Source organism: Salmo salar, chromosome ssa26 (assembly GCF_905237065.1).
Source record: "Salmo salar chromosome ssa26, Ssal_v3.1, whole genome shotgun sequence".
Lineage (NCBI taxonomy): Eukaryota > Metazoa > Chordata > Actinopteri > Salmoniformes > Salmonidae > Salmo > Salmo salar.
The window spans coordinates 52,549,014-52,575,980 of record NC_059467.1 but is presented as its reverse complement, the minus strand read 5'-3'; the positions used below and the strand labels follow the sequence as shown (position 1 = coordinate 52,575,980).

The window sequence follows — 26,967 nt, the reverse complement described above, 5'->3', positions numbered from 1 at the left end:
AGGTCACCTCTAGTGTTCTGACACCAGCTCTGTAGAATCAGTTCACCTCTAGTAGTCTGACACCAGCGCTGTAGAATCAGGTCACCTCTAGTATTCTGACACCAGCTCTGTAGAATCAGGTCACCTCTAGTAGTCTGACACCAGCTCTGTAGAATCAGGTCACCTCTAGTATTCTGACACCAGCTCTGTAGAATCAGGTCACCTCTAGTATTCTACTGATTGTAGTTTGTTCGTTGTTCCAAGTTAAAATATTAGGCTGTCCAAGTTTGAGTTGTGCTTTATTGAGGTAATACAGCTGAATTATAACATGTATTTTGGATATTGTAATCAAATAACAATCAAATGTATAGCACTATGGGTATTAGATGGAAGAGTTACATATTCTCAGACTCATCCCCATGAGATATAATACATGTCATTTATAAATGTAATTTAATACATGTAAATTAATACATGTAAATTAATAAATGTCATTATTAAATGTAATTTAATACATGTAATTTATAAATGTAATTTAAACCATCCATCCAGTAATTTAATAAATGTAATTTATAAATGTAATTTAATAAATGTAATTTATAAATGTAATTTAAACCATCCATCCAGTCATTTAATAAATGTAATTTAATAAATGTAATTTAATACATGTAATTTAATAAATGTAATTTATAAATGTAATTTAAACCATCCATCCAGTAATTTAATAAATGTAATTTAATACATGTAATTTAATACATTTAATTTAATAAATGTAATTTAACAAATGTAATTTATAAATGTAATTTAAACCATCCATCCAGTAATTTAATAAATGTAATTTATAAATGTAATTTAATAAATGTAATTTATAAATGTAATTTAAACCATCCATCCAGTAATTTAATAAATGTAATTTAATAAATGTAATTTAATACATGTAATTTAATAAATGTAATTTATAAATGTAATTTAAACCATCCATCCAGTAATTTAATAAATGTAATTTAATACATGTAATTTAATACATTTAATTTAATAAATGTAATTTAATACATGTAATTTAATACATTTAATTTAATAAATGTAATTTAATAATTGTAATTTAAACCATCCATCCAGTTATAGATCTGTACAGACGGTTTATGTTTTGTTCCATGTCTACCGCGTTCACTATTTTATCTTTGACACTTTCAACGTAAACGTTAAATTCAGAGACAAAATAAATAAATAAATATACACTTTAAAATAAATATTAGGAGATGAAACCACGTAGCATGTATAATAACAACAATAACAGGAATGATTAGTTCTGCAGGAATCTGGGCGTCTAGACATGAGAATGAGATTTCACTGTGACATTAGCTTTACCTAGCCTGGGTACCCAGACCTATTTGTGCTGTTATTCCGTATCCTTGCCACTCATTGGGATTTGACAAAGAGTGGCAAGGAGTGGAATGACAGCACAAACAGGTCTGGGTACCCAGGCTAACATTCACATAGGATTATCAAAAATAAATCCTCTTTACTGCCTGTTTACACTGCTGTGAATCATATAAAAGACAGTTCTGGGAATCATATAAAAGACAGTGCTGGGAATCATATAAAAGACAGTGCTGGGAATCATATAAAAGACAGTGCTGGGAATCATATAAAAGACAGTTCTGGGAATCATATAAAAGACAGTGCTGGGAATCATATAAAAGACAGTTCTGGGAATCATATAAAAGACAGTGCTGGGAATCATATAAAAGACAGTGCTGTGAATCATATAAAATACAGTGCTGTGAATCATATAAAATACAAAGTGCTGTGAATCATATAAAGGTTACTGCTGTTTTGTCACTTCATAATGGTGTTACTGCTGTTTTGTCACTTCATAAAGGTGTTACTGCTGTTTTGTCACTTCATAAAGGTGTTACTGCTGTTTTGTCACTTCATAAAGGTGTTACTGCTGTTTTGTCACTTCATAATGGTGTTACTGCTGTTTTGTCACTTCATAATGGTGTTACTGCTGTTTTGTCACTTCATGAAGGTGTTACTGCTGTTTTGTCACTTCATAAAGGTGTTACTGCTGTTTTGTCACTTCGTAATGGTGTTACTGCTGTTTTGTCAATTCATAATGGTGTTACTGCTGTTTTGTCACTTCGTAATGGTGTTACTGCTGTTTTGTCACTTCATAATGGTGTTACTGCTGTTTTGTCACTTCATAATGGTGTTACTGCTGTTTTGTCATTTCATAATGGTGTTACTGCTGTTTTGTCACTTCATAATGGTGTTACTGCTGTTTTGTCAATTCATAATGGTGTTACTGCTGTTTTGTCACTTCATAATGGTGTTACTGCTGTTTTGTCACTTCATAATGGTGTTACTGCTGTTTTGTCATTTCATAAAGGTGTTACTGCTGTTTTGTCACTTCATAATGGTGTTACTGCTGTTTTGTCATTTCATAAAGGTGTTACTGCTGTTTTGTCACTTCATAATGGTGTTACTGCTGTTTTGTCATTTCATAATGGTGTTACTGCTGTTTTGTCACTTCATAATGGTGTTACTGCTGTTTTGTCACTTCATAATGGTGTTACTGCTGTTTTGTCATTTCATAAAGGTGTTACTGCTGTTTTGTCATTTCATAATGGTGTTACTGCTGTTTTGTCATTTCATAAAGGTGTTACTGCTGTTTTGTCACTTCATAATGGTGTTACTGCTGTTTTGTCACTTCATAATGGTGTTACTGCTGTTTTGTCATTTCATAATGGTGTTACTGCTGTTTTGTCACTTCATAATGGTGTTACTGCTGTTTTGTCATTTCATAATGGTGTTACTGCTGTTTTGTCACTTCATAAAGGTGTTACTGCTGTTTTGTCATTTCATAATGGTGTTACTGCTGTTTTGTCACTTCATAAAGGTGTTACTGCTGTTTTGTCACTTCATAATGGTGTTACTGCTGTTTTGTCACTTCATAAAGGTGTTACTGCTGTTTTGTCACTTCATAAAGGTGTTACTGCTGTTTTGTCACTTCATAAAGGTGTTACTGCTGTTTTGTCACTTCATAAAGGTGTTACTGCTGTTTTGTCACTTCATAATGGTGTTACTGCTGTTTTGTCACTTCATAAAGGTGTTACTGCAGTTTTGTCACTTCATAAAGGTGTTACCGCTGTTTTGTCACTTCATAAAGGTGTTACTGCTGTTTTCTCACTTCATAAAGGTGTTACTGCCTGATACAGCCTCCTCAGTCAATGTTGCCCTAGGCTTCAGGACAGACCATTCCCTGTGTGTGTGTGTGTGTGTGTGTGTGTGTATGTGTGTGTGTGTGCATGCACACTGTGTGTGTGTGTGTGTGTGTGTGTGTGTGTGTGTGTGTTTGCATTTGTTTGTGTGGATAAGGTGCATGCAGGCACATGCACATTCATGCGTGTCCATGGAAAACAGAGGAAGCATTGAGCGGTGGGGGGGTCCGACAATTAAGGACAGGTAGGGGTGGGGGGGTACGACAATTAAGGACAGGTATTGGGGGGTCCAACAAGTAAGGACAGGTAGGGGTGGGGGGGTCTGACAATTAAGGACAGGTATGGGTGGGGGGTCTGACAATTAAGGACAGGTTGGGTGGGGGGTCCGACAATTAAGGACAGGTGAAGGGGGAGGGTCCGACAATTAAGGACAGGTAAGGGGGGAGGGTCCGACAATTAAGGACAGGTAGAGGTGGAGGGGTCCGACAATTAAGGACAGGTAGGTGGGGTTCCGACAATTAAGGACAGGTAAGGGGGGGTCCGACAATTAAGGACAGGTAGGGGTGGGGGGGTCCGACAATTAAGGACAGGTGGGGGGGGTCCGACAATTAAGGACAGGAGGGGTGTCCAGACTGCAGATGGAGGTGTGTCCAGACTGCAGATAGAGGGGTGTCCAGACTGCAGATAGAGGGGTGTCCAGACTGCAGATAGAGGGGTGTCCAGACTGCAGATAGAGGGGTGTCCAGACTGCAGATAGAGGGGTGTCCAGACTGCAGATGGAGGTGTGTCCAGACTGCAGATGGAGGTGTGTCCAGACTGCAGATGGAGGTGTGTCCAGACTGCAGATGGAGGGGTGTCCAGACTGCAGATGGAGGGGTGTCCAGACTGCAGATGGAGGGGTGTCCAGACTGCAGATGGAGGGGTGTCCAGACTGCAGATGGAGGGGTGTCCAGACTGCAGATGGAGGGTGTCCAGACTGCAGATGGAGGGGTGTCCAGACTGCAGATGGAGGGGTGTCCAGACTACAGATGGAGGGGTGTCCAGACCTGGGCCAGGCTCATGTGCTGACGGTGTTGGCTGCAGCCAGGAGAGCTGCAAACTGAGAATCTGGTCTCTGCATCAGGACCTCTGGACTGTCAAACTCAACCGCCTGCCAGGTGAGCACAAAAAACACACACACACACACACACACACACACACACACACACACACACACACACACACACACACACACATCAGTTCATTTATACATCAATCTATCTCCTCTCAGTCTATCAATACTCACCAATGTTTAGTTTATTTTGAACCCCTTTAAAAAACCCAATATGAAGCCAATACACGAAAGCTTCTCATGAAAAGTGTGAAACAAGTTTTATGCTTTAGTTTGAATCATTTTAAACCCCCAGAGTGGGGTTATGTGTTTGTTGTTATTATCTGACCCTGCTGGTCATCTATGAACATTTGAACATCTTGGCCATGTTCTGTTATAATCTCCACCCGGCACAGCCAGAAGAGGACTGGCCACCACCTCATAGCCTGGTTCCTCTCTAGGTTTCTTCCTAGGTTCTGGCCTTTCTAGGGAGTTTTTCCTAGCCACCCCCTCATAGCCTGGTTCCTCTCTAGGTTTCTTCCTAAGGTTTTGGCCTTTCTAGGGAGTTTTTCCTAGCCACCCCTCATAGCCTGGTTCCTCTCTAGGTTTCTTCCTAGGTTCTGGCCTTTCTAGGGAGTTTTTCCTAGCCACCCCTCATAGCCTGGTTCCTCTCTAGGTTTCTTCCTAGGTTCTGGCCTTTCTAGGGAGTTTTTCCTAGCCACCGTGCTTCTACACCTGCATTGCTTGCTGTTTGGGGGGGTTTAGGCTGGGTTTCTGTACAGCACTTTGAGATATCAGCTTATGTAAGAAAGGCTTTATAAATACATTTGATTTTGATTTTGATTTGATTTGTAACAGGTCAGTTAGCTAGTGTGTCTGTCTTCCTGTCTGCGTTCGTGTGTATAGCCTACCTTTCCGGCGTCCATGACCAGTATACGATCTGACTCCAGGACAGTGATAATGCGGTGAGCAATTGTAAGCATGGTACAGTCCTGGAACACGTCTCTGATGGTGTGCTGGATGAGAGAGTCTGTCTCCGAGTCGATCGACGCTGTCGCTTCGTCCAACAAGATGATCTGAGAAAGACGGAGGAGAGACCAGACTAATAACTATCATTAAAAGGTTATTAGGTCACCAGATGTGTAGTCTCGCAATGCCATCCTTCCAGGTCTGGAAGAAGCTTGGAAATTGAGGCTAGGTAACTATTTAAAATGGCAATTTACTAATGTCAATTAGGTAGTAAATACCTGGTAATTTCTGTACTGTAAAATACATTTTTCCTGGAATACGGTATGACTAGCTGTATGTACTGTAAAATACATTTTTCCTGGAATACAGTATGACTAGCTGTATGTACTGTAAAATACATTTTTCCTGGAATACAGTATGACTAGCTGTATGTACTGTAAAATACATTTTTCCTGGAATACAGTATGACTAGCTGTATGTACTGTAAAATACATTTTTCCTGGAATACGGTATGACTAGCTGTATGTACTGTAAAATACATTTTTCCTGGAATACGGTATGACTAGCTGTATGTACTGTAAAATACATTTTTCCTGGAATACAGTATGACTAGCTGTATGTACTGTAAAATACATTTTTCCTGGAATACAGTATGACTAGCTGTATGTACTGTAAAATACATTGTCCTGGAATACAGTATGACTAGGTGTATGTACTGTAAAATACATTTTTCCTGGAATACAGTATGACTAGCTCTATGTACTGTAAAATAAATTTTTCCTGGAATACGGTATGACTAGCTGTATGTACTGTAAAATACATTTTTCCTGGAATACGGTATGACTAGCTGTATGTACTGTAAAATACATTTTTCCTGGAATACGGTATGACTAGCTGTATGTACTGTAAAATACATTTTTCCTGGAATACGGTATGACTAGCTGTATGTACTGTAAAATACATTTTTCCTGGAATACAGTATGACTAGCTGTATGTACTGTAAAATACATTTTTCCTGGAATACGGTATGACTAGCTGTATGTATTGTAAAATACATTTTTCCTGGAATACGGTATGACTAGCAGTATGTACTGTAAAATACATTTTTACTGGAATACAGTATGACTAGCTGTATGTACTGTAAAATACATTTTTCCTGGAATACAGTATGACTAGCTGTATGTACTGTAAAATACATTTTTCCTGGAATACAGTATGACTAGCTGTATGTACTGTAAAATACATTTTTCCTGGAATACGGTATGACTAGCTGTATGTACTGTAAAATACATTTTTCCTGGAATGCAGTATGACTAGCTGTATGTACTGTAAAATACATTGTCCTGGAATACAGTATGACTAGCTGTATGTACTGTAAAATACATTTTTCCTGGAATACGGTATGACTAGCTGTATGTACTGTAAAATACATTTTTCCTGGAATGCAGTATGACTAGCTGTATGTACTGTAAAATACATTGTCCTGGAATACAGTATGACTAGCTGTATGTACTGTAAAATACATTTTTCCTGGAATACGGTATGACTAGCTGTATGTACTGTAAAATACATTTTTCCTGGAATACGGTATGACTAGCTGTATGTACTGTAAAATACATTTTTCCTGGAATACGGTATGACTAGCTGTATGTACTGTAAAATACATTTTTCCTGGAATACGGTATGACTAGCTGTATGTACTGTAAAATACATTTTTCCTGGAATACAGTATGACTAGCTGTATGTACTGTAAAATACATTTTTCCTGGAATACGGTATGACTAGCTGTATGTACTGTAAAATACATTTTTCCTGGAATGCAGTATGACTAGCTGTATGTACTGTAAAATACATTGTCCTGGAATACAGTATGACTAGCTGTATGTACTGTAAAATACATTTTTCCTGGAATACGGTATGACTAGCTGTATGTACTGTAAAATACATTTTTCCTGGAATGCAGTATGACTAGCTGTATGTACTGTAAAATACATTGTCCTGGAATACAGTATGACTAGCTGTATGTACTGTAAAATACATTTTTCCTGGAATACGGTATGACTAGCTGTATGTACTGTAAAATACATTTTTCCTGGAATACGGTATGACTAGCTGTATGTACTGTAAAATACATTTTTCCTGGAATACGGTATGACTAGCTGTATGTACTGTAAAAAACATTTTTCCTGGAATACGGTATGACTAGCTGTATGTACTGTAAAATACATTTTTCCTGGAATACGGTATGACTAGCTGTATGTACTGTAAAATACATTTTTCCTGGAATACAGTATGACTAGCTGTATGTACTGTAAAATACATTTTTCCTGGAATACGGTATGACTAGCTGTATGTACTGTAAAATACATTTTTCCTGGAATACGGTATGACTAGCTGTATGTACTGTAAAATACATTTTTACTGGAATACAGTATGACTAGCTGTATGTACTGTAAAATACATTTTTCCTGGAATACAGTATGACTAGCTGTATGTACTGTAAAATACATTTTTCCTGGAATACAGTATGACTAGCTGTATGTACTGTAAAATACATTTTTCCTGGAATACGGTATGACTAGCTGTATGTACTGTAAAATACATTTTTCCTGGAATACGGTATGACTAGCTGTATGTACTGTAAAATACATTTTTCCTGGAATACGGTATGACTAGCTGTATGTACATTCTATGTTGCTGTAAAAGGAGATGTTTCTGTGGGCTGACCTTGGAGTTTCGTAACAGTGCTCTGGCCATACACATCAGCTGTCTCTCTCCGACAGAGAAGTTCTCCCCGTTCTCCACTACCTCAGACTGCAGCTTCTCAGGGAGACTGGAGATCTGAGACACACAGAGGGACGTGGAAATGTTGGTATCATCACGATAGTGACGGTCAACATCAAAACCATCATCACCACCACCACCATCACCACCATTACCACCACCACCATTACCACCACCACCATTACCACCACCACCATTACCACCACCACCACCATCACCACCATTACCACCACCACCACCACCACCACCATCACCACCATTACCACCACCACCATTACCACCACCACCACCACCACCATCACCATCACCACCATTACCACCACCACCATTACCACCACCACCATTACCACCATTACCACCACCACCACCATCACCACCACCATCACCATCATCACCATCACCACCACCACCACCACCACCACCATCACCACCACCATCACCACCACCTCCACCATCACCACCATCACCACCATTACCACCACCACCACCATCACCACCATTACCACCACCATCACCATCATCACCATCACCACCACCACCACCATCACCACCACCATCACCACCACCTCCACCATCACCATCATCACCATCACCACCACCACCACCATCACCACCATTACCACCACCATCACCATCATCACCATCACCACCATCATCACCATCACCACCATCACCATCATCATCATCACCACCACCATCATCACCACCACCATCACCATCATCACCACCATCATCACCACCATCACCACCACCATCATCATCACCACCATCATCACCATCATCATCATCATCATCATCATCATCACCATCATCATCATCACCATCATCATCACCACCACCACCATCATCACCATCATCATCACCATCATCATCACCACCACCACCATCATCACCATCATCACCACCACCACCATCACCACCACCATCATCACCACCACCATCATCACCACCACCATCATCACCATCATCATCATCATCATCATCATCATCATCACCATCATCATCATCACCATCATCATCACCACCACCACCATCATCATCATCATCACCACCATCATCATCACCACCATCATCACCACCATCATCACCACCATCATCACCATCACCATCAACAAAACCATCACCAAAACCACCATCACCACCATCATCACCACCACCACCATCATCACCACCATCATCACCACCACCACCATCATCACCACCATCATCACCACCACCATCACCACCATCATCACCACCACCATCACCACCACCATCATCATCACCACCATCATCACTACCATCACCACCACCACCACCACCAGCACCACCATCATCACCACCATCATCATCATCCTCATCATCATCACCACCATCTATACTCCTGTGACTTTCAACTGGTGTCAACACTTGATCTCTGTCAGCCAGCAGACGGTAAACCATGCCTTCTGCAATGGTCCACATAGAGGCTGGACGTACTGTGTGTTTCATGCAGGTCTTCTCCAGAGCAGACCAGATGTCCTCATCGCTATAGCTGTTGAAAGGATCCAGATTATACCTGCAGCAGGGGAACAAATCACATGTAGAGATACAGTAATACTGGCTGACAGAGTAGAGATACAGTAATACTGGCTGACAGAGTAGAGATACAGTAATACTGGCTGACAGAGTAGAGATACAGTAATACTGTCTGACAGAGTAGAGATACAGTAATACTGGCTGACAGAGTAGAGATACAGTAATACTGGCTGACAGAGTAGAGATACAGTAATACTGGCTGACAGAGTGGTTACAACTGGAGAAACTAGTAATAATAGACAGTGGTATTACCTGGTCTATGGAGTCTGTTTCTACAGGTGACTAGAGTACTGTGTAGACAGTGGTAGACAGTGATATTACCTGACGGTACCGCTGTGTAGACAGTGGTATTACCTGACGGTACCGCTGTGTAGACAGTGGTATTACCTGACGGTACCGCTGTGTAGACAGTGGTATTACCTGACGGTACCGCTGTGTAGACAGTGGTATTACCTGACGGTACCGCTATGTGGAGACAGTGATATTACCTGACGGTACCGCTGTGTAGACAGAGATATTACCTGACGGTACCGCTGTGTAGACAGTGATATTACCTGACGGTACCGCTGTGTAGACAGTGATATTACCTGACGGTACCGCTGTGTAGACAGTGATATTACCTGACGGTACCGCTGAACAGGACGGGGTCCTGGGGGATGACTGATAGTTTACTGCGGAGGTCCTGCAGGCCGATAGCGCTGGTGTCCACCCCATCTATGAAGATAGTCCCTGCAGCTGGTTCCACCAGACGGAACAGGGCTACCCCTAAAGAAGACTTCCCTGTTGGGTGACATATAACATCCAGGTTATATACATCACATCCAGGTTATATACAACACATCCAGGATATATACAGCACATCCAGGTTATATACATAACATCCAGGTTATATACAACACATCCAGGATATATACAACACATCCAGGTTATATACAAAACATCCAGGATATATACAACACATCCAGGATATATACAAGACATCCAGGTTATATACAAAACATCCAGGATATATACAGTAAATCCAGGATATATGCAACACATCCAGGATATATACAACACATCCAGGATATATACAGCACATCCAGGTTATATCCAACACATCCAGGTTATATACAACACATCCAGGTTATATACAACACATCCAGGATATATACAGCACATCCAGCTTATATAAAACACATCCAGGATATATACACAACACATCCAGGACATATACAACCCATCCAGGTTAAATACAAAACATCCAGGTTATATGCAGCAAATCCAGGATATATGCAACACATCCAGGTCACATCCAGGTCACACCAGAGACACAGGAAGATAAAACAAAGACAACTAAATGTTGCTTCACAATTGACACACACTTCTTGTATAAAAATACTTATCTTTTGTCCACTTTTTAACAACAGTTATTCACTTGACTAGTTAGATATTTTTTTTTTTATAGCTATTTCAAGTTAACTACAGGCTCGATTAATAACATACAGCGCAGTAGGAAACTATTCAGACCCCTTTTCTTTTTACACATTTTCTGTCACAGGTGTCAAAATGAGTAGAATATGTTCATCTTGTAGTTTTAACGCAAAAAATGAACACTTTACAAATTTTAAACAAAAATGACAGCTGACAGTTTCGTCAGGTACTTACAACTAAACGGAAAACAACTACCCACAAACCCCTAAAGGAAAAAACAGGCTGCCTAAGTGTGGCTTCCAATCAGAGACAACGAAAGACGAACCTGCCTCTGATTGGAAACCATACCCTGCCAAAACATAGAAAACCAACACATAGAAATAGATAACTAGAACAAACACACACAGAAACAGAAAACCCCCAAAACCCTACAAAACAAGGCTGTAATGTAACAAAATGTGGGAAAAAGTCAAGGGGTCTGAATACTTTCGGAATGTACTGAATATAGCAATGACAATGTTAACTGTGGTGTTTCATGCTAACATTATGACAGTGAGTGGTGTGGTCTAAACTGAGGCCTTACTGGAGCCTGTGAAATACAGTTAGCCACCAGCAGCAGGCATAAAGAAACAGTACAGACAAGTTAAACTCTGACAATGTGTTGGACTGAGGCCTTACCGGAGCCTGTTCTCCCCACGATGCCAAGCTTCTCCCTGGGCTGGATGTTGAGCTGTAGTCCGTCGAGCACGATGGGGGTGTTGGCTCTGTACCTCATCGTGTAGTCCTTAAAGGAGATGGCCCCTTTATGAGGCCAACCTTCTGGGATGAGGGCGTCTTTAACCCTCCTGGGTGCCTCAGACACACAACCCTGGATAGAAACATTATTATAACAGAAAACATCCTGGACAGAAACATTATTATAACAGGAAACATCCTGGGTATCTCAGACACACAACCCTGGACAGAAACATTATTATAACAGAAAGCATCCTGGGTATCTCAGACACACAACCCTGGATAGAAACATGATTATAACAGAAAGCATCCTGGACGCCTCAGACACACAAACCTGGACAGGAGAATAACAGTGTATTTTAAGGAAATGAAGACGGTAAGACATTATTTGTGTATTTGAGTTGAAAGTGTTGACGTTCTCACCTCGATGTATTCCTGTAGTCTCTCCACTGACAGGAACTTGGCCTCCAGCTCTGTAGAAAGTCTTACTACGTACTGGAGCATTCCTGTCAACTGGAAAACACAACACAAGAAAAACACACAGTCAACACTGGTCATCTGACAACTCTTCCCTGTAGATTTACCATTGGAATCCCTGGTGTATTCGACTCTACCTGTATGGAGTATTAGACTCTACCTGTATGGAGTATTAGACTCTACCTGTATGGAGTATTAGACTCTACCTGTACGGAGTATTAGACTCTACCTGTACGGAGTATTAGACTCTACCTGTATGGAGTATTAGACTCTACCTGTACGGAGTATTAGACTCTACCTGTATGGAGTATTAGACTCTACCTGTATGGAGTATTAGACTCTACCTGTATGGAGTATTAGACTCTACCTGTATGGAGTATTAGACTCTACCTGTACGGTGTATTAGACTCTACCTGTATGGAGTATTAGACTCTACCTGTATGGAGTATTAGACTCTACCTGTACGGTGTATTAGACTCTACCTGTATGGAGTATTAGACTCTACCTGTACGGAGTATTAGACTCTACCTGTATGGAGTATTAGACTCTACCTGTATGGAGTATTAGACTCTACCTGTACGGTGTATTAGACTCTACCTGTATGGAGTATTAGACTCTACCTGTACGGTGTATTAGACTCTACCTGTATGGAGTATTAGACTCTACCTGTATGGAGTATTAGACTCTACCTGGATGGAGTATTAGACTCTACCTGGATGGAGTATTAGACTCTACCTGTACGGAGTATTAGACTCTACCTGGATGGAGTATTAGACTCTACCTGTACGGAGTATTAGACTCTACCTGGATGGTGTATTAGACTCTACCTGTACGGTGTATTAGACTCTACCTGTATGGAGTATTAGACTCTACCTGTATGGAGTATTAGACTCTACCTGTATGGAGTATTAGACTCTACCTGTACGGTGTATTAGACTCTACCTGTATGGAGTATTAGACTCTACCTGGATGGAGTATTAGACTCTACCTGTACGGAGTATTAGACTCTACCTGGATGGAGTATTAGACTCTACCTGTACGGAGTATTAGACTCTACCTGTATGGAGTATTAGACTCTACCTGTATGGAGTATTAGACTCTACCTGTATGGAGTATTAGACTCTACCTGTATGGAGTATTAGACTCTACCTGTATGGAGTATTAGACTCTACCTGTATGGAGTATTAGACTCTACCTGTATGGAGTATTAGACTCTACCTGTATGGAGTATTAGACTCTACCTGTATGGAGTATTAGACTCTACATTAGACTCTACCTGTATGGAGTATTAGACTCTACCTGTATGGAGTATTAGACTCTACCTGTATGGAGTATTAGACTCTACCTGTATGGAGTATTAGACTCTACCTGTATGGAGTATTAGACTCTACCTGTATGGAGTATTAGACTCTACCTGTATGGAGTATTAGACTCTACCTGTATGGAGTATTAGACTCTACCTGTATGGAGTATTAGACTCTACCTGTATGGAGTATTAGACTCTACCTGTATGGAGTATTAGACTCTACATTAGACTCTACCTGTATGGAGTATTAGACTCTACCTGTACGGTGTATTAGACTCTACCTGTATGGAGTATTAGACTCTACCTGTATGGAGTATTAGACTCTACCTGTATGGAGTATTAGACTCTACCTGTATGGAGTATTAGACTCTACCTGTATGGAGTATTAGACTCTACCTGTATGGAGTATTAGACTCTACCTGTACGGTGTATTAGACTCTACCTGTATGGAGTATTAGACTCTACCTGTATGGAGTATTAGACTCTACCTGTACGGTGTATTAGACTCTACCTGTATGGAGTATTAGACTCTACCTGTACGGTGTATTAGACTCTACCTGTATGGAGTATTAGACTCTACCTGTATGGAGTATTAGACTCTACCTGTATAGAGTATTAGACTCTACCTGTATGGAGTATTAGACTCTACCTGTACGGAGTATTAGACTCTACCTGTACGGTGTATTAGACTCTACCTGTATGGAGTATTAGACTCTACCTGTATGGAGTATTAGACTCTACCTGTACGGTGTATTAGACTCTACCTGTACGGTGTATTAGACTCTACCTGTATGGAGTATTAGACTCTACCTGTATGGTGTATTAGACTCTACCTGTATGGAGTATTAGACTCTACCTGTACGGTGTATTAGACTCTACCTGTATGGAGTATTAGACTCTACCTGTATGGAGTATTAGACTCTACCTGTACGGTGTATTAGACTCTACCTGTATGGAGTATTAGACTCTAACGGTACGGTGTATTAGACTCTACCTGTATGGAGTATTAGACTCTACCTGTATGGAGTATTAGACTCTACCTGTATGGAGTATTAGACTCTACCTGGATGGAGTATTAGACTCTACCTGTATGGAGTATTAGACTCTACCTGTATGGAGTATTAGACTCTACCTGTATGGAGTATTAGACCATTAGACTCTACCTGTATGGAGTATTAGACTCTACCTGTATGGAGTATTAGACTCTACCTGTATGGAGTATTAGACTCTACCTGTATGGAGTATTAGACTCTACCTGTATGGAGTATTAGACTCTACCTGTATGGAGTATTAGACTCTACCTGTATGGAGTATTAGACTCTACCTGTATGGAGTATTAGACTCTACCTGTATGGAGTATTAGACTAGACTCTACCTGTATGGAGTATTAGACTCTACCTGTATGGAGTATTAGACTCCATACCTGTATGGAGTATTAGACTCTACCTGTATGGAGTATTAGACTCTACCTGTATGGAGTATTAGACTCTACCTGTATGGAGTATTAGACTCTACCTGTATGGAGTATTAGACTCTACCTGTATGGAGTATTAGACTCTACCTGTATGGAGTATTAGACTCTACATTAGACTCTACCTGTATGGAGTATTAGATTAGACTCTACCTGTATGGAGTATTAGACTCTACCTGTATGGAGTATTAGACTACATTAGACTCTACCTGTATGGAGTATTAGACTCTACCTGTATGGAGTATTAGACTCTACCTGTATGGAGTATTAGACTCTACCTGTATGGAGTATTAGACTCTACCTGTATGGAGTATTAGACTCTACCTGTATGGAGTAATTAGACTCTACCTGTATGGAGTATTAGACTCTACCTGTATGGGAGTATTAGACTCTACCTGTATGGAGTATTAGACTCATTAGACTCTACCTGTATGGAGTATTAGACTCTACCTGTATGGAGTATTAGACTCTACATTAGACTCTACCTGTATGGAGTATTAGACTCTACCTGTATGGAGTATTAGACTCTACCTTAGACTCTACCTGTATGGAGTATTAGACTCTACCTGTATGGAGTATTAGACTCTACCTGTATGGAGTATTAGACTCTACCTGTATGGAGTATTAGACATTAGACTCTACCTGTATGGAGTATTAGACTCTACCTGTATGGAGTATTAGACTCTACCTGTATGGAGTATTAGACTCTACCTGTATGGAGTATTAGACTCTACCTGTATGGAGTATTAGACTCTACCTGTATGGAGTATTAGACTCTACCTGTATGGAGATTAGACTCTACCTGTATGGAGTATTAGACTCTACCTGTATGGAGTATTAGACTCTACCTGTATTAGACTCTACCTGTATGGAGTATTAGACTCTACCTGTATGGAGTATTAGACTCTACCTGTATGGAGTATTAGACTCTACCTGTATGGTGTATTAGACTCTACCTGTATGGAGTATTAGACTCTACGAGATTAGACTCTACCTGTATGGAGTATTAGACTCTACCTGTATGGAGTATTAGACTCTACCTGTATGGAGTATTAGACTCTACCTGTATGGAGTATTAGACTCTACCTGTATGGAGTATTAGACTCTACCTGTATGGAGTATTAGACTCTACCTGTATGGAGTATTAGACTCTCATTAGACTCTACCTGTATGGAGTATTAGACTCTACCTGTATGGAGTATTAGACTCTACCTGTATGGAGTATTAGACTCTACCTGTATGGAGTATTAGACTCTACCTGTATGGAGTATTAGACTCTACCTGTACGGAGTATTAGACTCTACCTGTATGGAGTATTAGACTCTACCTGTATGGAGTATTAGACTCTACCTGTATGGAGTATTATACTATTAGACTCTACCTGTATGGAGTATTAGACTCTACCTGTATGGAGTATTAGACTCTACCTGTACGGAGTATTAGACTCTACCTGTATGGAGTATTAGACTCTACCTGTATGGAGTATTAGACTCTACCTGTATGGAGTATTAGACTCTACCTGTATGGAGTATTAGACTCTACCTGTATGGAGTATTAGACTCTACCTGTATGGAGTATTAGACTCTACCTGTATGGAGTATTAGACTATTAGACTCTACCTGTATGGAGTATTAGACCATTAGACTCTACCTGTATGGAGTATTAGACTCTACCTGTATGGAGTATTAGACTCTACATTAGACTCTACCTGTATGGAGTATTAGACTCTACCTGTATGGAGTATTAGACTCTACCTGTATGGAGTATTAGACTCTACCTGTATGGAGTATTAGACTCTACCTGTATGGAGTATTAGACTCTACCTGTATGGAGTATTAGACTCTACCTGTATGGAGTATTAGACTCTACCTGTATGGAGTATTAGACTCTACCTGTATGGAGTATTAGACTCTACCTGTATGGAGTATTAGACTCTACCTGTATGGAGTATTAGACTCTACCTGTATGGAGTATTAGACTCTACATTAGACTCTACCTGTATGGAGTATTAGACTCTACCTGTATGGAGTATTAGACTCTACCTGTATGGAGTATTAGACTCTACCTGTATGGAGTATTAGACTCTACCTGTATGGAGTATTAGACTCTACCTGTATGGAGTATTAGACTCTACCTGTATGGAGTATTAGACTCTACCTGTATGGAGTATTAGACTCTACCTGTATGGAGTATTAGACTCTACCTGTATGGAGTATTAGACTCTACCTGTATGGAGTATTAGACTCTACCTGTATGGTGTATTAGACTCTACCTGTATGGAGTATTAGACTCTACATTAGACTCTACCTGTATGGAGTATTAGACTCTACCTGTATGGAGTATTAGACTCTACCTGTACGGAGTATTAGACTCTACCTGTATGGAGTATTAGACTCTACCTGTATGGAGTATTAGACTCTACCTGTATGGAGTATTAGACTCTACAATAGACTCTACCTGTATGGAGTATTAGACTCAACCTGTATGGAGTATTAGACTCTACCTGTATGGAGTATTAGACTCTACCTGTATGGAGTATTAGACTCTACCTGTATGGAGTATTAGACTCTACCTCTATGGTGTATTAGACTCTACCTGTATGGAGTATTAGACTCTACCTGTATGGTGTATTAGACTCTACCTGTATGGAGTATTAGACTCTACCTGTATGGAGTATTAGACTCTACCTGTATGGAGTATTAGACTCTACTGATTAGACTCTACCTGTATGGAGTATTAGACTCCACCTGTATGGAGTATTAGACTCTACCGGATTAGACTCTACCTGTATGGAGTATTAGACTCTACCTGTATGGAGTATTAGACTCTACCTGTATGGAGTATTAGACTCTACCTGTATGGAGTATTAGACTCTACCTGTATGGAGTATTAGACTCTACCATTAGACTCTACCTGTATGGAGTATTAGACTCTACCTGTATGGAGTATTAGACTCTACCTGTATGGAGTATTAGACTCTACCTGTATGGAGTATTAGACTCTACATTAGACTCTACCTGTATGGAGTATTAGACTCTACCTGTATGGAGTATTAGACTCTACATTAGACTCTACCTGTATGGAGTATTAGACTCTACCTGTATGGAGTATTAGACTCTACCTGTATGGAGTATTAGACTCTACATTAGACTCTACCTGTATGGAGTATTAGACTCTACCTGTATGGAGTATTAGACTCTACATTAGACTCTACCTGTATGGAGTATTAGACTCTACCTGTATGGAGTATTAGACTCTACCTGTATGGAGTATTAGACTCTACCTGTATGGAGTATTAGACTCTACCTGTATGGGAGTATTAGACTCTACATTAGACTCTACCTGTATGGAGTATTAGACTCTACCTGTATGGAGTATTAGACTCTACCTGTATGGAGTATTAGACTCTACCTGTATGGAGTATTAGACTCTACCTGTATGGAGTATTAGACTCTACCTGTATGGAGTATTAGACTCTACCTGTATGGAGTATTAGACTCTACATTAGACTCTACCTGTATGGAGTATTAGACTCTACCTGTATGGAGTATTAGACTCTACCTGTATGGAGTATTAGACTCTACCTGTATGGAGTATTAGACTCTACCTGTATGGAGTATTAGACTCTACCTGTATGGAGTATTAGACTCTACCTGTATGGAGTATTAGACTCTACCTGTATGGAGTATTAGACTCTACCTGTATGGAGTATTAGACTCTACCTGTGAATTAGACTCTACCTGTATGGAGTATTAGACTCTACCTGTATGGAGTATTAGAACTCTACCTGTATGGAGTATTAGACTCTACCTGTATGGAGTATTAGACTCTACCTGTATGGAGTATTAGACTCTACCTGTATGGAGTATTAGACTCTACCTGTATGGAGTATTAGACTCTACCTGTATGGAGTATTAGACTCTACCTGTATGGAGTATTAGACTCATTAGACTCTACCTGTATGGAGTAATTAGACTCTACCTGTATGGAGTATTAGACTCTACCTGTATGGAGTATTAGACTCTACGATTAGACTCTACCTGTATGGAGTATTAGACTCTACCTGTATGGAGTATTAGACTCTACCTGTATGGAGTATTAGACTCTACCTGTATGGAGTATTAGACTCTACCTGTATGGAGTATTAGACTCTACCTGTATGGAGTATTAGACTCATTAGACTCTACCTGTATGGAGTATTAGACTCTACCTGTATGGAGTATTAGACTCTACCGATGGAGATTAGACTCTACCTGTATGGAGTATTAGACTCTACCTGTATGGAGTATTAGACTCTACCTGTATGGAGTATTAGACTCTACATTAGACTCTACCTGTATGGAGTATTAGACTCTACCTGTATGGAGTATTAGACTCTACCTATTAGACTCTACCTGTATGGAGTATTAGACTCTACCTGTATGGAGTATTAGACTCTACCTGTATGGAGTATTAGACTCTACCTGTATGGAGTATTAGACTCTACCTATTAGACTCTACCTGTATGGAGTATTAGACTCTACCTGTATGGAGTATTAGACTCTACCTGTATGGAGTATTAGACTCTACCTGTATGGAGTATTAGACTCTACATTAGACTCTACCTGTATGGAGTATTAGACTCTACCTGTATGGAGTATTAGACTAATTAGACTCTACCTGTATGGAGTATTAGACTCTACCTGTATGGAGTATTAGACTCTACCTGTATGGAGTATTAGACTCTACCTGTGGTATTAGACTCTACCTGTATGGAGTATTAGACTACATTAGACTCTACCTGTATGGAGTATTAGACTCTACCTGTATGGAGTATTAGACTCTACCTGTATGGAGTATTAGACTCTACCTGTATGGAGTATTAGACTCTACCTGTATGGAGTATTAGACTCTACCTGTATGGAGTATTAGACTCTACCTGTATGGAGTATTAGACTCTACCTGTATGGAGTATTAGACTCTACCTATTAGACTCTACCTGTATGGAGTATTAGACTCTACCTGTATGGAGTATTAGACTCTACCTGTATGGAGTATTAGACTCTACCTGTATGGAGTATTAGACTCTACCTGTATGGAGTATTAGACTCTACCTGTATGGAGTATTAGACTCTACCTGTATGGAGTATTAGACTCTACCTGTATGGAGTATTAGACTCTACATTAGACTCTACCTGTATGGAGTATTAGACTCTACCTGTATGGAGTATTAGACTCACATTAGACTCTACCTGTATGGAGTATTAGACTCTACCTGTATGGAGTATTAGACTCTACCTGTATGGAGTATTAGACTCATTAGACTCTACCTGTATGGAGTATTAGACTCTACATTAGACTCTACCTGTATGGAGTATTAGACTCTACCTGTATGGAGTATTAGACTCTACCTGTATGGAGTATTAGACTCTACCTGTATGGAGTATTAGACTCTACCTGTATGGAGTATTAGACTCTACCTGTATGGAGTATTAGACTCTACCTGTATGGAGTATTAGACTCTACCTGTATGGAGTATTAGACTCTACCTGTATGGAGTATTAGACTCTACCTGTATGGAGTATTAGACTCTACCTGTATGGAGTATTAGACTCTACCTGTATGGAGTATTAGACTCTACCTGTATGGAGTATTAGACTCTACCTGTATGGAGTATTAGACTCTACATTAGACTCTACCTGTATGGAGTATTAGACTCTACCTGTATGGAGTATTAGACTCTACCTGTATGGAGTATTAGACTCTACCTGTATGGAGTATTAGACTCTACCTGTATGGAGTATTAGACTCTACCTGTATGGAGTATTAGACTCTACCTGTATGGAGTATTAGACTCTACCTGTATGGAGTATTAGACTCTACCTGTATGGAGTATTAGACTCTACCTGTATGGAGTATTAGACTCTACCTGTATGGAGTATTAGACTCTACATTAGACTCTACCTGTATGGAGTATTAGACTCTACCTGTATGGAGTATTAGACTCTACCTGTACGGAGTATTAGACTCTACCTGTATGGAGTATTAGACTCTACCTGTATGGAGTATTAGACTCTACCTGTATGGAGTATTAGACTCTACAATAGACTCTACCTGTATGGAGTATTAGACTCAACCTGTATGGAGTATTATACTCTACCTGGATGGAGTATTAGACTCTACCTGGATGGAGTATTAGACTCTACCTGTATGGAGTATTAGACTCTACCTCTATGGTGTATTAGACTCTACCTGTATGGTGTATTAGACTCTACCTGTATGGTGTATTAGACTCTACCTGTATGGAGTATTAGACTCTACCTGTATGGAGTATTAGACTCTACCTGTATGGAGTATTAGACTCTACATTAGACTCTACCTGTATGGAGTATTAGACTCCACCTGTATGGAGTATTAGACTCTACATTAGACTCTACCTGTATGGAGTATTAGACTCTACCTGTATGGAGTATTAGACTCTACCTGTATGGAGTATTAGACTCTACATTAGACTCTACCTGTATGGAGTATTAGACTCCACCTGTATGGAGTATTAGACTCTACATTAGACTCTACCTGTATGGAGTATTAGACTCTACCTGTATGGAGTATTAGACTCTACCTGTATGGAGTATTAGACTCTACCTGTATGGAGTATTAGACTCTACCTGTATGGAGTATTAGACTCTACATTAGACTCTACCTGTATGGAGTATTAGACTCTACCTGTATGGAGTATTAGACTCTACCTGTACGGAGTATTAGACTCTACCTGTACGGAGTATTAGACTCTACATTAGACTCTACCTGTATGGAGTATTAGACTCCACCTGTATGGAGTATTAGACTCTACATTAGACTCTACCTGTATGGAGTATTAGACTCTACCTGTATGGAGTATTAGACTCTACCTGTATGGAGTATTAGACTCTACATTAGACTCTACCTGTATGGAGTATTAGACTCTACCTGTATGGAGTATTAGACTCTACGGATTAGACTCTACCTGTATGGAGTATTAGACTCTACCTGTATGGAGTATTAGACTCTACCTGTATGGAGTATTAGACTCTACCTGTATGGTGTATTAGACTCTACCTGTATGGAGTATTAGACTCTACATTAGACTCTACCTGTATGGAGTATTAGACTCTACCTGTATGGAGTATTAGACTCTACCTGTATGGAGTATTAGACTCTACCTGTACGGAGTATTAGACTCTACCTGTATGGAGTATTAGACTCTACCTGTATGGAGTATTAGACTCTACCTGTATGGAGTATTAGACTCTACATTAGACTCTACCTGTATGGAGTATTAGACTCTACCTGTATGGAGTATTAGACTCTACCTGTATGGAGTATTAGACTCTACCTGTATGGAGTATTAGACTCTACCTGTATGGAGTATTAGACTCTACCTGTATGGAGTATTAGACTCTACCTGTATGGGAGTATTAGACTCTACCTGTATGGAGTATTAGACTCTACCTGTATGGAGTATTAGACTCTACATTAGACTCTACCTGTATGGAGTATTAGACTCTACCTGTATGGAGTATTAGACTCTACATTAGACTCTACCTGTATGGAGTATTAGACTCTACCTGTATGGAGTATTAGACTCTACCTGTATGGAGTATTAGACTCTACCTGTATGGAGTATTAGACTCTACCTGTATGGAGTATTAGACTCTACCTGTATGGAGTATTAGACTCTACCTGTATGGAGTATTAGACTCTACCATATTAGACTCTACCTGTATGGAGTATTAGACACTCATTAGACTCTACCTGTATGGAGTATTAGACTCTACCTGTATGGAGTATTAGACTCTACATTAGACTCTACCTGTATGGAGTATTAGACTCTACCTGTATGGAGTATTAGACTCTACCTGTATGGAGTATTAGACTCTACCTGTATGGAGTATTAGACTCTACCTGTATGGAGTATTAGACTCTACCTGTATGGAGTATTAGACTCTACATTAGACTCTACCTGTATGGAGTATTAGACTCTACCTGTATGGAGTATTAGACTCTACCTGTATGGAGTATTAGACTTACATTAGACTCTACCTGTATGGAGTATTAGACTCTACCTGTATGGAGTATTAGACTCTACATTAGACTCTACCTGTATGGAGTATTAGACTCTACCTGTATGGAGTATTAGACTCTACATTAGACTCTACCTGTATGGAGTATTAGACTCTACCTGTATGGAGTATTAGACTCTACCTGTATGGAGTATTAGACTCTACCTGTATGGAGTATTAGACTCACATTAGACTCTACCTGTATGGAGTATTAGACTCTACCTGTATGGAGTATTAGACTCTACATTAGACTCTACCTGTATGGAGTATTAGACTCTACCTGTATGGAGTATTAGACTCTACCTGTATGGAGTATTAGACTCTACATTAGACTCTACCTGTATGGAGTATTAGACTCTACCTGTATGGAGTATTAGACTCTACATAGACTCTACCTGTATGGAGTATTAGACTCTACCTGTATGGAGTATTAGACTCTACCTGTATGGAGTATTAGACTCTACCTGTATGGAGTATTAGACTCTACCTGTATGGAGTATTAGACTCTACATTAGACTCTACCTGTATGGAGTATTAGACTCTACCTGTATGGAGTATTAGACTCTACCTGTACGGAGTATTAGACTCTACCTGTATGGAGTATTAGACTCTACCTGTATGGAGTATTAGACTCTACCTGTATGGAGTATTAGACTCTACCTGTATGGAGTATTAGACTCTACATTAGACTCTACCTGTATGGAGTATTAGACTCTACCTGTATGGAGTATTAGACTCTACCTGTATGGAGTATTAGACTCTACCTGTATGGAGTATTAGACTCTACCTGTATGGAGTATTAGACTCTACCTGTATGGAGTATTAGACTCTACCTGTATGGAGTATTGACTCTACCTGTATGGAGTATTAGACTCTACCTGTATGGAGTATTAGACTCTACATTAGACTCTACCTGTATGGAGTATTAGACTCTACCTGTATGGAGTATTAGACTCTACATTAGACTCTACCTGTATGGAGTATTAGACTCTACCTGTATGGAGTATTAGACTCTACCTGTATGGAGTATTAGACTCTACCTGTATGGAGACTTAGACTCTACCTGGATGGAGTATTAGACTCTACCTGTATGGAGTATTAGACTCTACCTGTATGGAGTATTAGACTCTACCTGTATGGAGTATTAGACTCTACTATTAGACTCTACCTGTATGGAGTATTAGACACTACATTAGACTCTACCTGTATGGAGTATTAGACTCTACCTGTATGGAGTATTAGACTCTACATTAGACTCTACCTGTATGGAGTATTAGACTCTACCTGTATGGAGTATTAGACTCTACCTGTATGGAGTATTAGACTCTACCTGTATGGAGTATTAGACTCTACCTGTATGGAGTATTAGACTCTACCTGTATGGAGTATTAGACTCTACCTGTATGGAGTATTAGACTCTACCTGTATGGAGTATTAGACTCTACCTGTATGGAGTATTAGACTCTACCTGTATGGAGTATTAGACTCTACCTGTATGGAGTATTAGACTCTACCTGTATGGAGTATTAGACTCTACATTAGACTCTACCTGTATGGAGTATTAGACTCTACCTGTATGGAGTATTAGACTCTACCTGTATGGAGTATTAGACTCTACCTGTATGGAGTATTAGACTCTACCTGTATGGAGTATTAGACTCTACCTGTATGGAGTATTAGACTCTACCTGTATGGAGTATTAGACTCTACCTGTATGGAGTATTAGACTCTACCTGTATGGAGTATTAGACTCTACCTGTATGGAGTATTAGACTCTACCTGTATGGAGTATTAGACTCTACCTGTATGGTGTATTAGACTCTACCTGTATGGAGTATTAGACTCTACATTAGACTCTACCTGTATGGAGTATTAGACTCTACCTGTATGGAGTATTAGACTCTACCTGTACGGAGTATTAGACTCTACCTGTATGGAGTATTAGACTCTACCTGTATGGAGTATTAGACTCTACCTGTATGGAGTATTAGACTCTACAATAGACTCTACCTGTATGGAGTATTAGACTCAACCTGTATGGAGTATTATACTCTACCTGGATGGAGTATTAGACTCTACCTGGATGGAGTATTAGACTCTACCTGTATGGAGTATTAGACTCTACCTCTATGGTGTATTAGACTCTACCTGTATGGTGTATTAGACTCTACCTGTATGGTGTATTAGACTCTACCTGTATGGAGTATTAGACTCTACCTGTATGGAGTATTAGACTCTACCTGTATGGAGTATTAGACTCTACATTAGACTCTACCTGTATGGAGTATTAGACTCCACCTGTATGGAGTATTAGACTCTACATTAGACTCTACCTGTATGGAGTATTAGACTCTACCTGTATGGAGTATTAGACTCTACCTGTATGGAGTATTAGACTCTACATTAGACTCTACCTGTATGGAGTATTAGACTCCACCTGTATGGAGTATTAGACTCTACATTAGACTCTACCTGTATGGAGTATTAGACTCTACCTGTATGGAGTATTAGACTCTACCTGTATGGAGTATTAGACTCTACCTGTATGGTGTATTAGACTCTACCTGTATGGAGTATTAGACTCTACATTAGACTCTACCTGTATGGAGTATTAGACTCTACCTGTATGGAGTATTAGACTCTACCTGTACGGAGTATTAGACTCTACCTGTATGGAGTATTAGACTCTACATTAGACTCTACCTGTATGGAGTATTAGACTCCACCTGTATGGAGTATTAGACTCTACATTAGACTCTACCTGTATGGAGTATTAGACTCTACCTGTATGGAGTATTAGACTCTACCTGTATGGAGTATTAGACTCTACATTAGACTCTACCTGTATGGAGTATTAGACTCCACCTGTATGGAGTATTAGACTCTACATTAGACTCTACCTGTATGGAGTATTAGACTCTACCTGTATGGAGTATTAGACTCTACCTGTATGGAGTATTAGACTCTACCTGTATGGAGTATTAGACTCTACCTGTATGGAGTATTAGACTCTACATTAGACTCTACCTGTATGGAGTATTAGACTCTACCTGTATGGAGTATTAGACTCTACCTGTATGGAGTATTAGACTCTACCTGTATGGAGTATTAGACTCTACCTGTATGGAGTATTAGACTCTACCTGTATGGAGTATTAGACTCTACCTGTATGGAGTATTAGACTCTACATTAGACTCTACCTGTATGGAGTATTAGACTCTACCTGTATGGAGTATTAGACTCTACCTGTATGGAGTATTAGACTCTACCTGTATGGAGTATTAGACTCTACCTGTATGGAGTATTAGACTCTACCTGTATGGAGTATTAGACTCTACCTGTATGGAGTATTAGACTCTACCTGTATGGAGTATTAGACTCTACCTGTATGGAGTATTAGACTCTACATTAGACTCTACCTGTATGGAGTATTAGACTCTACCTGTATGGAGTATTAGACTCTACATTAGACTCTACCTGTATGGAGTATTAGACTCTACCTGTATGGAGTATTAGACTCTACCTGTATGGAGTATTAGACTCTACCTGTATGGAGTATTAGACTCTACCTGTATGGAGTATTAGACTCTACCTGTATGGAGTATTAGACTCTACTATTAGACTCTACCTGTATGGAGTATTAGACACTACCTGTATGGGATTAGACTCTACCTGTATGGAGTATTAGACTCTACCTGTATGGAGTATTAGACTCTACATTAGACTCTACCTGTATGGAGTATTAGACTCTACCTGTATGGAGTATTAGACTCTACCTGTATGGGAGTATTAGACTCTACCTGTATGGAGTATTAGACTCTACCTGTATGGAGTATTAGACTCTACCTGTATGGAGTATTAGACTCTACATTAGACTCTAC

The 26,967-nt window shown here is 39.7% G+C and overlaps 1 protein-coding gene across 7 annotated transcripts in view; it reads right to left on the bottom strand.

Annotated features, from left to right (window-relative positions):
* Positions 1 to 261: 261 nt before the first annotated feature.
* Positions 262 to 26,967, bottom strand: part of abcc12 (ATP-binding cassette, sub-family C (CFTR/MRP), member 12) — a 146,165-nt gene continuing 119,459 nt past the window's right edge. For 6 of the 7 annotated variants that reach the window (XM_045708041.1, XM_045708042.1, XM_045708039.1 and 3 more), the window contains 7 exons: positions 12,175 to 12,264; positions 11,695 to 11,884; positions 10,224 to 10,383; positions 9,505 to 9,583; positions 7,990 to 8,103; positions 5,205 to 5,369; positions 262 to 4,353 (listed from right to left, as the gene is read on the bottom strand). In XM_045708041.1, the coding sequence (XP_045563997.1) occupies positions 4,261 to 4,353; positions 5,205 to 5,369; positions 7,990 to 8,103; positions 9,505 to 9,583; positions 10,224 to 10,383; positions 11,695 to 11,884; positions 12,175 to 12,264 (891 nt within the window). In that variant the 3' untranslated portion in view covers positions 262 to 4,260. The other variant, XM_045708043.1, reaches the window with a different exon arrangement.